General features: G+C 37.1%; 1 protein-coding gene and 2 pseudogenes across 1 annotated transcript; 1 reads left to right on the top strand and 2 right to left on the bottom strand.

The window, feature by feature from the left end:
- Positions 1–4,141: 4,141 nt before the first annotated feature.
- On the bottom strand, positions 4,142–7,127 carry LOC113304603 (DNA-directed RNA polymerase III subunit RPC10-like). Its single transcript, XM_026553747.1, has 4 exons — positions 7,014–7,127; positions 6,144–6,303; positions 5,953–6,046; positions 4,142–4,422 (listed from the first exon to the last, which is right to left on the bottom strand). The coding sequence occupies exons 2-4, from the start codon at positions 6,255–6,257 to the stop codon at positions 4,298–4,300; spliced, it is 333 nt and encodes a 110-aa protein (XP_026409532.1). The 5' UTR covers positions 6,258–6,303; positions 7,014–7,127; the 3' UTR covers positions 4,142–4,297.
- A 176-nt stretch (positions 7,128–7,303) lies between these two features.
- On the top strand, positions 7,304–9,019 carry LOC113301637 (annotated as a pseudogene).
- Positions 9,020–10,852: 1,833 nt separating this feature from the next.
- Positions 10,853–13,784, bottom strand: LOC113301206 (annotated as a pseudogene).
- Positions 13,785–14,328: the final 544 nt, after the last annotated feature.

Genomic DNA, 14,328 nt, shown 5'->3' with positions numbered 1-14,328 from the left:
CTTTACTCGAAAGATAAATCCAGAGAGGTATGGCTTATGGAAGGTGATAGAGACTCACCATATTTTCATAGAGTCACCTTATTCAGGAGAAAGAGAAATGATATTAGCTGGATTAAGAATGTTGTTGGTACTATTCTAACCGATAGACATAGTATTGGCACATCTTTTGTAGATTATTTCAAGAATCTATATTCTTATCACCCTCAACAATTTCAAGATGATATCCTTCTTGACCTTCCTGTTAAATTTTCTGAAAATGATAATTCCTTCCTTAATTCTCCTCTTTCTGCAGAGAAGATTAAGAATGTTGTTTTTCAAATGGGTGAAAAAAGGCCCCATGGCCCTGATGGTTTTACTGGTCTTTTTTATCAAAAACATTGGGATATTGTGGGAGAAGCTGTTGTTGATATGACTCAAACTTGCTTTAGAACTGGAAATATAGCTTAAGTTTTTAATCATACCAACATAGCTCTCATCCCCAAAGTCCCTCTAACTGAGTTGGTCTCTCAATATAGACCCATAGGACTTTGCAATTTTATTTACCAGATCCTATCTAAAACTCTAGCTAACATATTAAAGCCCTTTATGAATAATATTATTTCCCAAAACCAAAGTGCCTTTGTTCCTAAAAGGAGTATTTCTGATAACATCCTCTAGATAATGAGCCATCTATGATGTCAATCACCATGATAAAGCTATTGGTATTGCTGCCATCAAACTTGACATGTCTAAGGCCTATGATAAACTGGAATGGTATTTTTTGGAGAAAGTTTTGAAAAAAATGGGTCTCTCTGATCACTGGGTTAAACTCATAAATCAGTCTATTTCCATTGTTTCTTATTCTATTCTTCTTAATGGTAGTCCCACTGGTCTTATCAATCCAAGAAGAGGGTTAATACAAGGAGACCCTCTGTCCCGTTATCTTTACATTATCTGCTCTGAGGCTTTGTTCTCTTATATATATGTTCTAACTAGAAAATGTTTGGTTGAAGGCATAAAGGTGTGTAAAGATGCTCCTGCCATGACACGCCTTCTTTTTGATGATGATTCCCTACTATTTTCTAAAGCTACTATTGAAGACTTCCAGACTATCAAAGAGTACCTTCAAAAGTACAGCTTGGATTCTTTCCAAGAAATTAATTTTGATAAGTATGGTATTCTGTCTAGTAAAAAAATTCCAGAACATCTTAAACAGCACCTAGTATCCTTGATATTAGTAATAGGGATTTAGGAGAAAAACATTTGGGTAATCCCATAGCTTTTAAAGCTTCAAACATCCAAATCCACATGGGTATTCTCCAGGTTGTTCATGCTAGAATCTCTATCTGGCTTCATAAGCTTCTTTCTCAAGATGCTAAAACCACCTTAATTAAGCACATTGGTCAGGCCATCCCCCTATATCAAATGAGTGATTTCCTTATCCCCAAACACCTTTGCAGGAAAATGGACTCTCACCTATTTAAATTTTGGAGGGGGAACCCTTGACCCAAAAGATAAAAAAACTGCATCTTTTGGGTTAGGATTTGCTTTGCTCTCCTAAGTCCGAAGGAGGGCTTGGTTTCAGGAAAGTTGAGCTCAATAATCTTGCTATGCTTGCTAGAAATGCCTGCGGGATAATTGAAAACCCTGATTGCCTGTTAGCTTCCACCCTTAAAGCTAGATACTTTCCCAGAACTGATTTTTTAAATGCTAAGTGTCCTGCTAATTGTTCATGGACCTGGAAATGCTTGCATGCTATCAAATAGCGTATTAAACCTTTTATCACTTGGATTGTTGGAGATGGTCAAATAGCGTATTAAGCCTGTTAGATTAAACACCCACTTTGATGATGCTTCTGCTAAGAAGATCTTCACTATTCCCTTAAGCCAGTTTTTCACTCATGATAGGAGGGCTTGGGATCTTTCAAAGAATGGTAGATTTACCTCTAAATCTGCCTACTTGGGACTTCGAGGGCTCAGGCCTTCCCCTTGTAGTGCTCTTTGGAAGCATATTTGGAAAAATTAATGTGCCTTATTGAATTCAAGTTTTTAGTTGGAAAGCTGCCAGAAATGCCTTACCTGCTAGAACTGTCCTTCGTACTAGAATGCCTATGAACTCTGTTGATTGTTCTATATGTAATGATCCTTCTGAATCTATTATGCATGCTCTTGTCATTTGCCCTTTTGCTAGTCGTGTCTGGTTCTTAGCTTCATTCTGTTTCAACGCTAAGGTCTTTAGTAGTAAATCCTTTATTGATTGGATGTTATTCTGGTTAGTGAATCCTGTTTCTAAACTCCCTGATGGGGATCAATGCTTGTTTGTTGCTATTCTTTGGTCTTTATGGCAAAGTAGGAATAACCTGATTTTTCAAATATCAAAGAAAACCATATTGTTGTTCTGATAAGAGCTAGAGCCATGTTATTGACTAGAAAAACTAGTGTTTTTGCTTCCCCTATGGGTCCTGTTAGAGTATGTGACAAATGGATTCCCCCACCAACTGGTTGGATAAAATGTAATACTGACGGAGCTTATGATGAACTTTTTGGTAACAATGGTGCAGGCTTTGTGATGAGGGACTTCTCCAACACTTCCTTCTTTTGTGCTTCGACAGTTTTTCAAGTAAAGTCTGCTGAAAAATTAAGCTGAAGCCAGAGCTATTTGGGTGGCCTTGAAAAAAGTTGTGGAGCAAAAGATTACCCATCTAATTATAGAGAGTGATGCTCAGAGTCTGATCAATCAATTTTCTGCTGGCTTGTTTGATGGAAACTCTAGAACGGATGCTATCTTTAAGAAACCTGTTTTGAGGCATACTCATTCATTATACCATCTAGGGTGGGTTTATAAGGGGTGTCTAAAGGTAGTGCAATTACCTATATATCCTTAAACAATTTAAATTACCAGAGCGCCCTTATCCTCAAAAACCTAAAATAAAAAATCAAAATAAACTTTAAACTTAAACATCTTGGACTCCAATTCAATCAAGAAATTAATCAAGCAAAGCAAACACGAATCGAAGTGAGCGATATTGGAGTGCGAAATCCAAATCTCAATTGCTCTTAGATGTATTTTAGAATGTATGTGTAACAAACCCATCTTGTTTTTGATTGTTTTTATTTTGTTTGATCGATAGAATATGATTTCAAATATGAAATTAGGGTTTTCAGAAGATCAGTTCGGCTGATCTTGGAGTATCAATTTTGAGCCGAACCTAGTGTATGATTTAGAGAAACACTATGTTCGGCTAACGCGACTTTGCTAAATTTTGTTCGAATCAGCCGAACCTAAATTTGTCAGTTTCATAGTGAAGTTCGGCTGACAACTTTTCAGCCGAACCTCTGTTTTTTAAAAATATACCTAGTTGTCAGCTGAACCTAGGTATATTTTCAAAAAACGGAGGTTCGGTTGAAAAGTTATCAGCCGAACTGTTCATCTGGTCAGTAGATTTGGGTTTTAAAAATTCATTTTTTTGACAGATTCAACTTATAAAAAGAAATTAAACCTCGTATAGAAGTCTACCTCTGATTTGAATCACCCATTTTGGTCACTTCTAATCACTAAAATCTCAAAATTCAAAACCCAAGTTTTTTTTTCTCACTTCTTCTTCTTCTTCCTCTCAAAAATCCCAACTCTCTCACATAAATTTGATTTATCTACTAATTCACCACTAATAATTTTATTTTTAATCAATCCTTAAAATTCCTAGCTAATCAAATCTAATCATAATCATTAACACTAATTATGTAAGGGTAGTTATGCCATTATCAAAAAGGGTGGATAAGGGTATGTGATGTTGTTTTTTATTTAGTGACCCTATTTTGGCATTATTTAGTATGCCTCAACAAAATTCAGTATGCCTCAAAACATGTTTCATCTTTAAGGATATCCAGTTTTTCTCTTCTAATCTTGTAGCATGTTTGTTCATTTTCCAACCTCGCACTTGTAATTTTGTCGCTCATTGACTTGCGTTTTGGGCTAAAACAAACAATTCTACTATGTACTGGTCTGTTCCTCCAATATGGTTGTGGTGGAGTAGAAAAAGGCGGTCCATGGAGAAGAAAAAGTGTTTACAGTTTAGTTGCATGATCCTATATAGTTGATGGGTGCAAATATAAAGTCAAAAAGGAAGTATTAGGATATATAGGAATTCAAGGTGGCACATGGGTAGAAAGTAGAAAATAGATAAAACCTATAGATTATCAATGAGTGAAACTTTCCTATCATGAAAAATATTTAAGAATGTTCCAATACATCTGGGCCAAGAGAGCGGGGCGAAGTGCCGCCACACCAAATTAACAATTCCCATCGACCCCGGTAATGTTCAGTCTTCGCGCCAATGCCTAGAGCAATTGCAGCACTCATAAAACCTTGTCATGGGCTCATCAGCAGACCGAGTCTGGAACTCCTGAAAATAGGCCTCCCCATGCCTGCAACTGGGACATTGTGCTAGTTCACAGAACAAACAAGAAAAGTATAAACAAAATAAATTAGATGTAATTAGGAGAAAAATCGACAAGCAAAAATAATGTTGACCGGTTTAAATTGGGAGCAACCCAATTAAATGAGCATGTGGTGTAGTAAAATATATTTCAACATGTTAATAGGCATCTCAGAGGGGGCATTAGAAGAGTTAAAGTAGCTTGGGTCTTGTTTTCAGTGTATAAGACAATGCAATTACAGGAATAGGACAGTTTTTGCTACATATTTTTCCAAACAATGAAATTATTACAAATGAAAAAGAAGCTTCATCTCATCGACATATTACTTCTTCAAATTTTCACAGGTTCCAGTATCCATTGATTTCTTATTTAACTGTTTCAAATTTCAGATGAACATCTTAAAAAGATATATTTATACAGTTATTATCTATAACTACGTCTAACTTCATTTAAGTGTCACATGAGGTAACATGGAGACTCTTCACAACACACCCACTTATACCCAACACATTCAAACAACAAAGATAACAATTCAAGTAAAAATAACAACAGGTTACTTGAACAAATCGAAGAGAATAACGTGGGGAACGCTAAAAAATTCATTTGGCCTAAGCCTTTAACCCATCAAAATGATTATCAAGTGAAACCTCTGACACCAGCCGATATCTAAGACTGAGGTTAAAGCACTTCACAGCCGGAAGTTGACCTCTCATAATCCCCTCACAAACATGCAGAATCAAGACATAACTGATTCCTTCTCCCTTTTAACAACCAACTGTTTGAACTCAAATAGCACAAGGTGAAAAATAAGGTAAAGAAAGGCTGAGATCCAACACAGGTATTTAGGACCAGTGTACCCCACACTCCAAAGTTAGGATATTTAATGTTTACCTTGCCTCGTAAGTGACTGGATTCCTCAATAACATAGAATGTTAGCTTACATACTAGGTGATTGTATAACTAACTCATACTCCCGTTTACTGATTTTCCAAGCCTAATGGGTGTATTTTTCTCATATCCTATACCAGATCTATTGGATGGCCAGTAATATTAGTTACCCTTATGGAGAAACACATTAATTGGTAAAGGCCTAAGGGGTTATATTCCCAAACAATTTTCACCATTTTAGGTTTGATATCACTGAATAATTCTTTTTGACAGAACAAATCACTAGAATCCCCAAAACTAATTTTCTTTGCTTTCCCCATATTTTATCAACATAACTAGTACTAATACTACTGTCGTGAAAAAAAGTATAAATTAAATTGGACTTAAGAGACTATATTGTTTTATTTTCATCTGAAGTATACAATTATATTGTACATAGTTGGGCATTAACACTCTGCGTAAACGTGAAACCAAGTATCTGAATCCATTAATATGTGAACTGTGAAACCAAATGCGTGAACCAATTACCATGTGAACTGCGAATCTGAATGCGAATCAATTGATAACTTATAGCAGGCAAAATTGAAACCCAGACTACTACGAAAAATAAAACCCAATTTACAGATAAAGGAAAGGAAGAGGATGATACCTTGTGTTTTGGGGGCCACTGCCATAGCATGTGCACCACTGAAAATAGGTTCAATCTGTTTCTTCACAAGAGGTTGTCTTTTCTTGAGCTTTACCTGTTATATTTTAAGCATAAAAAGAATATAAAAAATTCCCCAACATAAACTGTTACAGAGGGAGAAATTGATGATGTTCTAGAGTGTAGGATTTTACATTGGTTCCTATTTGTGCAACATAGGGACAAGTAGGGCAACGAAGGCTAGCTTTAAATCCAACAGTTGCAGGATCAAACTTTAACATATTCCCACAAGTTGGACAAAACTCCATTCTTTTACTGCTTCCACTCTCTAACAACAAACAGCTGAGTACGATTCTACACAAACACAAACAGGAAAGGAAGGTTATTCACTGATTACAGTTCTCTAGTTTCACAGGTCGTAACTGTCTATATTGAGGACTGCATGTGTCTAAAAGCCTGAAATTTAAAGTTCGAACTCTCTATATGACTTTATTTTCTTCCCAAACAACGAACCCAGATGGACCCTGTTCTCTTTTAACCTTACGATTATCAACTACGGGTAGAATATCTGACAGCTGAATAATCAAAACCGAAGTTGGATTTGATTATTATAATTCAACTTAGGTTTTATTATGGTAAATAAGACTAGCACGATGTGATTACTCTAAAAAGGAAACTCCTAAGCCAACAATTCCTTCGCCACACTGCAACGAAAGACAAGGGTTTCAAACTTTCAAACCTAAGCTTTACTAGTCTCCTGCATCCCCCAAGATAATGAATTTCCAGAATTTCAACATTACCAAAGAACACCCAAGTGACGTTCTACACGTAACACCATTTTTACCCTAAAATGAATTCCTTACAACTAAACTACATTCCATCTGTATACAAGCGATTCCACGAAGAAGACAATTTTCTAAAACAAGAATTCCTTTGACGCACGGCGTTAGGGGTTGAATAACAAAACACTTAATCAAACATAAAAGACAAATCCCGACGTCAAAAATTGAGCAAAATTGATTAAATCTTTTGATGAAGAATCAGAATTCGGAAAAGAGAAATACCTGATTTGCGCAAGCTTTCCGTAACCCTAGTTTCTCCTTTAGATTGATGAGAAACTAGGGTTTAGCAGGGGAGTTTAACAAGAGTCTAATGCACACAAAAAACTCCTAGTCACCTTCGTTTCGTCTCGGCTTATAACAAAACCCTTATAAAAGTCGTCTTAAACCTTTGGTCCATCACGACCGTTGGATGTATACCATCATCTGCACCATGTCAGGGCTTAACAACCGTTGGATCTTCTACTTTCCTCTAAATAAAACTCCACAATTTAGCAAGATTACCCGGTAAAAAAAGAAACACACACGAAAAAGAAAGGGTTTCCTCTCTCAGAGGAAACACACTAGCCATGGCGACTAACCAAACCCTAAACCTCATCAAAAGATCATCTAGAAAACTATTCTCATCATCAGAAGCATCTCGTAGTATCCAACCTACTAGATGTTTCTCAACATCAGCTTCAATTGTATCAGGTAAACCGTCAACCCCAAATGTTATGATCTATGATCGTTTAGCTGAAGAAGTTAAATCAAAAATCAAGAAATTAGAAAACCCAGATTCTAGGTTTCTTCAGTATAACTCTCCCCATCCAGTTATATATGATCATTCAAAAGTATTATCTGCACCTGAGACTAGGGTTACGACATTAGAGAATGGGTTGAGGATTGCTACTGAGTCCAATCTAGCTGCAAGTACAGCTACTGTTGGTGTTTGGGTGGATTCTGGTAGTAGATATGAATGTGGTGAAACTCATGGTACTGCACATTTTCTTGAACATATGTTGTTTAAAGGAACTGAGAATAGATCTATTAGGGCTTTGGAAGAAGGGATTGAAAATATGGGAGGGCATCTCAATGCATATACATCTAGGGAACAACAAACTTATTATGCTAAGGTGTTGGGTAAAAATGTGGATGATGCAGTAGCTATTCTGGCTGATATTTTGCAAAATTCTTGCTTCCCTGAGGATCGTATTACCAAGGCACGTAGTTGCATTCTGCAGGAGTTGGAAGAGGTTCATCACCTGGTTGAAGAAGTAATATGTGACCATTTACATGCAGCAGCGTACCAGTACTCTCCACTGGGTAGAACCATTATTGGACCTGCAGCCAATGTTAAGGCTATTACCAAAAAACATCTTGAAAGTTACATTAAGGATCACTACACGGCTCCCAGAATGGTTATTGCAGCTGCTGGGAATGTGAAGCATGAGGATATTGTTAATCAAGTAAAGAAGCATTTCACAAAGTTGTCAACCGATCCTACAACAGCTGCTCAACTGTTTCAATTTGAGCCAGCAATTTTTACTGGTTCTGAGGTTAGGATAATTGATGACGGTGTTCCTCTTGCACATTTCGCAGTAGCATTCAGTGGAGCATCTTGGACAGACCCGGATTCTGTTGCTTTGATGGTCATGCAGTCCATGCTGGGTTCCTGGAATAAGAGTGCAGGAGGGGGAAAGCACATGGGTTCAGAGCTTGCACAGAGGGTTGGCATCGATGATATAGCTGAGAACATGATGGCCTTTAATACCAACTATAAGGACACTGGTCTATTTGGTGTTTATGCTACTTGCAAGCCTGATTGCTTGGATGATTTAGCCTTTGCCATTATGTACGAAGTGAGCAAATTATCTCACAGAGTCTCAAAAGAGGATGTCACTCGTGCGCGCAATCAGTTGAAATCTTCTCTTCTACTTCACATTGATGGAACAAGTCCAGTTGCTGAAGATATTGGGCGTCAGCTACTTACATATGGTAGAAGAATCCCGTTTGCTGAACTGATGGCGAGGATTGATGCTGTTGATGCAGGTACCGTAAAACGTGTTGCTAAACCGTTTTATCTTCGACAAGGACGTCGCAATCGCTACAATGGGACCCATTCAGAAGCTCCCAGACTACAACTGGTTCGGACGTAGAACCTACTTGAACCGTTACTAGGAGGAAGGGATATTACCAGGTGGAAGGGACTGTTTAGATTGCAAAGACCAGACAATAGGATTACAGATGCACGCATCTTTTGAGGAGCCCCAAGATGCACACATCTTTCTTTTGAGGAGCCTTTGGGGCCTTTATAATTTTACTTTTGGTTCTGTAAATATTTCCTCGAACTCTTTAGCTATTTCATCCCAAATGACAAAAGCTGCATTGTTGCATCTTGCATACACAGACAATGTTATTCCTTATGGGCATGATTTTTCATAGACTACTTCCCTTTATTTTTCTGGCATCCAGCTTTTCCATTCTTTTGTAGTGTTTGGAAAAAATTGTCATTCTGGGTCACGCGGAATTTGGCTTGATTTTCCTCCTTTTAGACTTTTTTAGACTTCTGTAAGAGGAAACGACACAGTTACTTTGTGGTTTGCCAAGGAAAGTTGGAAACATTGTAGAGGTCTTTTAACCAAGGCTGAATTGGGGGCCATGGAAACTAATGGGGGGCCAGGACACATTTTACACCCAAAAGATATATTGGGCTTCCAAAATGATGGTGAAATAACTATTTTATCCTTCTCTAATAATTTTTTCTCCTCCCATTCTTCTTCTCCTCCGCTCCCTCTCTCCCACTGTTTCCCTTTTCATTAACGATTTCTGAGAAAAAAAAATTCTCACTGATTCATCGTCGTAAGTGAACTAAAAAAAATTAGGTTTTCAACTGCAAAATTGCAGTTACAGTTCCAGGGTCGTTAACCACGGTTTTTTATTGCTTAACGATTTTTGATATGCATGTTGGATTGATAAAAAATCGTTAATCATTAGGGTGTAGTATATAACGACCCTAAACCTGGTTTTCTGCCCAAGAATAGTGTCGTCTAGGGATTTCTAAATCGCTAACGACTCTATATGGCTCGCTAGGGTCGTCAGTATATAGGAATGCCAAATTAACGACCCTAAGAGTAACATCTTCAGAGAGTAAAAAGTTTTAGAGTCGTTGGGTTCTAAACATATTAAGTTAACGACTCTATATGACCTAACTGGCTGGAGTCGTCAATTATATCACACTTGGTTGACGATTTTTCATAACCTGCAAAAGTTGCAGGTTTGAGTCGTCAAAGGTTGTGTCAAGTAATTGACGACTCCTTGGAGTCGTTCGTTTATTACCCTCTCGACTTAACGACCCTCACTCTGAGTAGTTGCATAGTGTACATGAATCGACCACTTGGGGCATCATTCATACAATTGTAAGAGTATAGAAAGTTTACCTGATTGTTTTGAGCTTCGGGTTCTTCATTTTGAGGATTGGTTCCTTCATTTTGAGCAATATGATTCCTCTACTGGAATCCCCCAAAAACTCAACTTCTTCCTCTCCACAACAGAAACACAATTTTTCTTTTATCAAAATTTTATCCCTAAATCTGATTTTAATCTAATTAAACTAAATAACAATTAATTAACTTAATTACCACTAATGATTTGGGGTAGTTTAGCCATTTAAAAAAATTGGGGATAAGGGATAACTCCCAATTACTATTTCATGACCTTTTTTTATCCTGTAACTAGGGTCCCCAATTATTTTTCCAGGACCCCCAATTCAGCCTTGCTTTTAACCCATTGGCAGAAAGACCCGGGATGAGGTCACATCTTAGGTGTCAACACAAATGATCTTAGGTGTCAACACAAATGATCTGCTGTAATAGAAAGCCCAGAATGTGTTCATGTAGTGACAGTTTTATTTTTAGCATGACCTAATCATACAAATGAACTTCCCTTTGAGCAACCCTACAGAGCCTGAGAATGATAAGAACCCCGGTGATATCCATCAACCAATCACTTAGATCACATAACTATCATCTCTTAAACGTATCTCTTAAACGTGAAGGATTAAAAGAGTCCTCGCAAACTTAATCTATTAGGAAGAATTAAAATTATTTAATTAAAAATGACAAATTATCCACAAAGTGCGAGGTGCATTTACCGGTTAGGTTGACTTTATATACATGAACAGAAAACCCAAGAAGTACAGGAATGCCAATTTGCATTCAGAGAACCAAACGAAACAAGATTCAAAACCGAAACCAAATAGTTCTGATACTGTACAAAGTTCAAGAGCCAATCAGGAACGGTAAACAGGCCTGAAAATATATACACAGGAGCTGTAGGTTCTGTTACAGGTATGACTTGATACAGATGACAGGGCCCAGTGACGATGACATAAATAAGACAAACACACAGAAAATAGCAAGCTTCTATTACAGTGTTTTGGTTGATCTTCACATGTTTAGCATAAAGGATTATGTAACCATTCAAAGAGCTTTCATAACTAATTTACCAGACGCTCCAATCCTTTTTGCAGCCACTTTCAGGACTCCACGATGCCTATACAACCTGCAATACAAATCCAATTATGAAAAAGAGCACAGCAAAAAGAAAATAACACCAGACAGGAGTTTAAGTAAGAAGACTAACCCTGACAGTGCAAGTCCCCACATAGCTAACCCATAAAACATTGTTCCAGCATGCCAGATGTTCATCAACTGCTCCATTCTGTCACACCTTCCAAAGCCTTGGCCACAGCTGCAAATTCCAAATTTAGTTAGAGAAAGGGCAAACATAAAGAAGTTCAAATCCACATCAAGCTAATAAACCCTCTACCAGAATGGGACTATTAACATCTCAAGCACCCATCAGAAAGCTTAATCAACAGCCCCAGTCAGTAATCAGGCATTTGAGAAAACAGATAGTACCAAACTTTAGAAAGATAATATTCTCGCACAACACAAGATAAAACCAGAGAAAAGCTGTGAAATTATAGCAGGCAAATATAGTGGTTGACCCCTCAAAAATGCAATATGTTCATTATGACCAGCTGCAGAACCCCAGTAAGATAATGCTTTGAGCACTTCTAAGCAATTAAAGGCTAATTTCAAGAATTGTTTTCATCCGAAATGCAAATGTTAACTTTTTACAACTGAAGGGAAGTGGTTAAGTGAGCGACCACATTGTATACTGACCAATCATCTAGGCTGCAAAATGTGAAAGGAAGTACAAATCCCAGCATTAAACGTATTCTCAATTGAAATGTTACAGAGTGACTCCTATCTACACTACATGACCCAGATTAATGAATGATGACTAATAAGTATCAAGAAACAAGGTTGTATTTTTTAACGAACACTGGATTTTCACACATGTAAACACTGGGTATGGGTCAGCTACTGTATCTGTTTTTGTAAACACTGGATTTTGGCACTAGTAAGTGCGTACAGCCAGGTCAGCTACCGCTGAAATTAATTGCTATTCCGATGAGAAATTTTGTTGACAAAACCCTTTGGGCCATCTATTCATTATTGTTGTTAATGAGGAAGAAGTAGATAACAACTAGTGCTGACTACAGTGACAAATATGACTCCTGCTGTGCTTTCCCACCTAAGGTACCGTTTGCAAGTTTCATCCTCCCGAAACAACAGTCACAGCATAATTCGTTCTCCAAGTTCAGTAATGTGAATATCATGGTTGGTTCGGGAATTTCCCTGTTGGTAATCTAACTTAATTCAGTAAGTAAAGAACTACAGGGTATTAGGTTGCATACTTGTATTCATATAAATCAAATGCATAAAACTAGCATTAAAACAGCTATACGGACTACTAGTATAAAGATTAGAAAAAATTATATTGAATTCAAGTATAAACTTACTTTTCTGCAGCTCCTGTGGTGTTAATTTCTGTAATTTTAACACACCATAACCAAGTCAGATAAATAATTACCTTAATAAGCAAAACTCAAAAGCTTTATTTCAGTTTTATAACCTGAGTTTTGGGATTAGAAATGATGCATTTAGCCATAAAGTTGGCAACACCTTCCACCACATCATCTTCACTAACAATTACATAAGTTTCATTATCAATTCCACTCCGCTCTTCTACGAGCTTCTCATCTGTTACCCATACCCATCGACTCCTCTCCCCATTCACTAAAATTTCCACGGTTACCAGATCAGCTTCTGCATCAACAGCACCCATAATCAGTTCACAATCAAGATAATTGATAAATAAAAAAGTAAAAAAAAAACAAGTTAATGAATAGACCTGTAGTTTCTTCAAAAGGAAAGTTATTAGATGCTTGATGAAGTGATTCAAGCTGATTTAAGAACTTAGTAGATTCCACAGCCGCTTCAAGACGTTTATAGAGCTGAAAATTGAATAATTCAGATATTTTAAGATATTAATTCTCAGTAATTTGGGGGAAAATTCTATAACAAGCAATCCAACTGAAATTGAGGGAATTTAACATTAGTTTTTAATTTTGAAATTACATCAGCAGGGCAATCTTTTGTTAGAGATGGAGACTGAGAGATATTTTGAAAAAGCTTGAGATTTTCTTCAAGTATGTTTCTAAGTCGATGATTCTCATACCGAAGAGCTTCAATTTCTTTTTCTTCTTCGATTGAAAGAGCTTGATATTTGTTTTTTTTTCTGATTTGTTGTGATCATCATGATGATGGTCAAGATGATTATGCTTGAATTCAACAGCTTCAAAAGCTACTTTTGCAACTCCCATAACTGTTTCTACCATTTCTAACGAGTGATTGATCCCATGAACCATCTGTGTAGATAGAAATTCTCACTTCTGATTATTCTGTTTGGTTGTTGATTTGAATTTGGGGATCGAAGAAACCCTAAATTATTGGAATTCGTTCTGCACCGGAGATCGCGTGTAATGGAAAAAGTCGCCAATTCGCCTAATAAATTTAAAACTTCCTATCATTAAGATTGGGTGCCCATATATATCTCTATTTTCCATCATAGCTACCAACTAGTATCCACATGGGTCATGAATCATGATACCATGAGTCCCATGACCTTAGAGCAAGCCCAACTATTACTCGGGATCCGGCCGCCGGGAAGCCCCGTAGAATTTGCATTTTGACCATTAATTTTTCTCGACTGCAACTCCGATAATGGGTGTCTACATCCACCGATAAAAGGAGGAAAGGAATTTACTGATCATTGAGGTTGCATTCTTTGAACCTCGTTACAAAGTTTTAGGAAGTTTTTGAGAGATAATAGGAAGAGAAAGAAATCGGTCTTCTCTCCAACCTAATCGCTTTCGTTTATAAGGGAAAGTAGAGATTCGGGAAATTATTTCTGTCCTTATTTTAACGCTGAAGCACTCTCATAACTGATATTGTACGAGGCACCACTTTGTATTATCTTGTTTCGACTCTCACTGCTTGTCACGTGTCAGGTACACTTTGATGTGATGTGTTGTGGAAGTGGTAAATAAAGATGTCGTTCACTCAGACTTGTTGAGATTTAATTTAAGATTTAATAATTAAAAAAATACTAAAAATAAAGAAAACATGGTCACAATATGGAGAGAAAC

The sequence above is a fragment of the Papaver somniferum genome, chromosome 8 (genome assembly GCF_003573695.1).
Source record: "Papaver somniferum cultivar HN1 chromosome 8, ASM357369v1, whole genome shotgun sequence".
NCBI lineage: Eukaryota > Viridiplantae > Streptophyta > Magnoliopsida > Ranunculales > Papaveraceae > Papaver > Papaver somniferum.
This window is presented reverse-complemented; position numbering and strand designations above follow the sequence as displayed.

Bases quoted from the DNA above. Each gene is read 5' to 3' on its own strand.
- LOC113304603 (XM_026553747.1), bottom strand. From the start codon at position 6,257: ATGGAGTTTTGTCCAACTTGTGGGAATATGTTAAAGTTTGATCCTGCA. The intron at 6,047-6,143 runs GTAAAATCCTAC...AAAATATAACAG, and splicing joins TTGCACAAATAGGAACCAAT to GTAAAGCTCAAGAAAAGACA. The intron at 4,423-5,952 runs GTATCATCCTCT...TCTGTGAACTAG, and splicing joins AGTGGCCCCCAAAACACAAG to CACAATGTCCCAGTTGCAGG.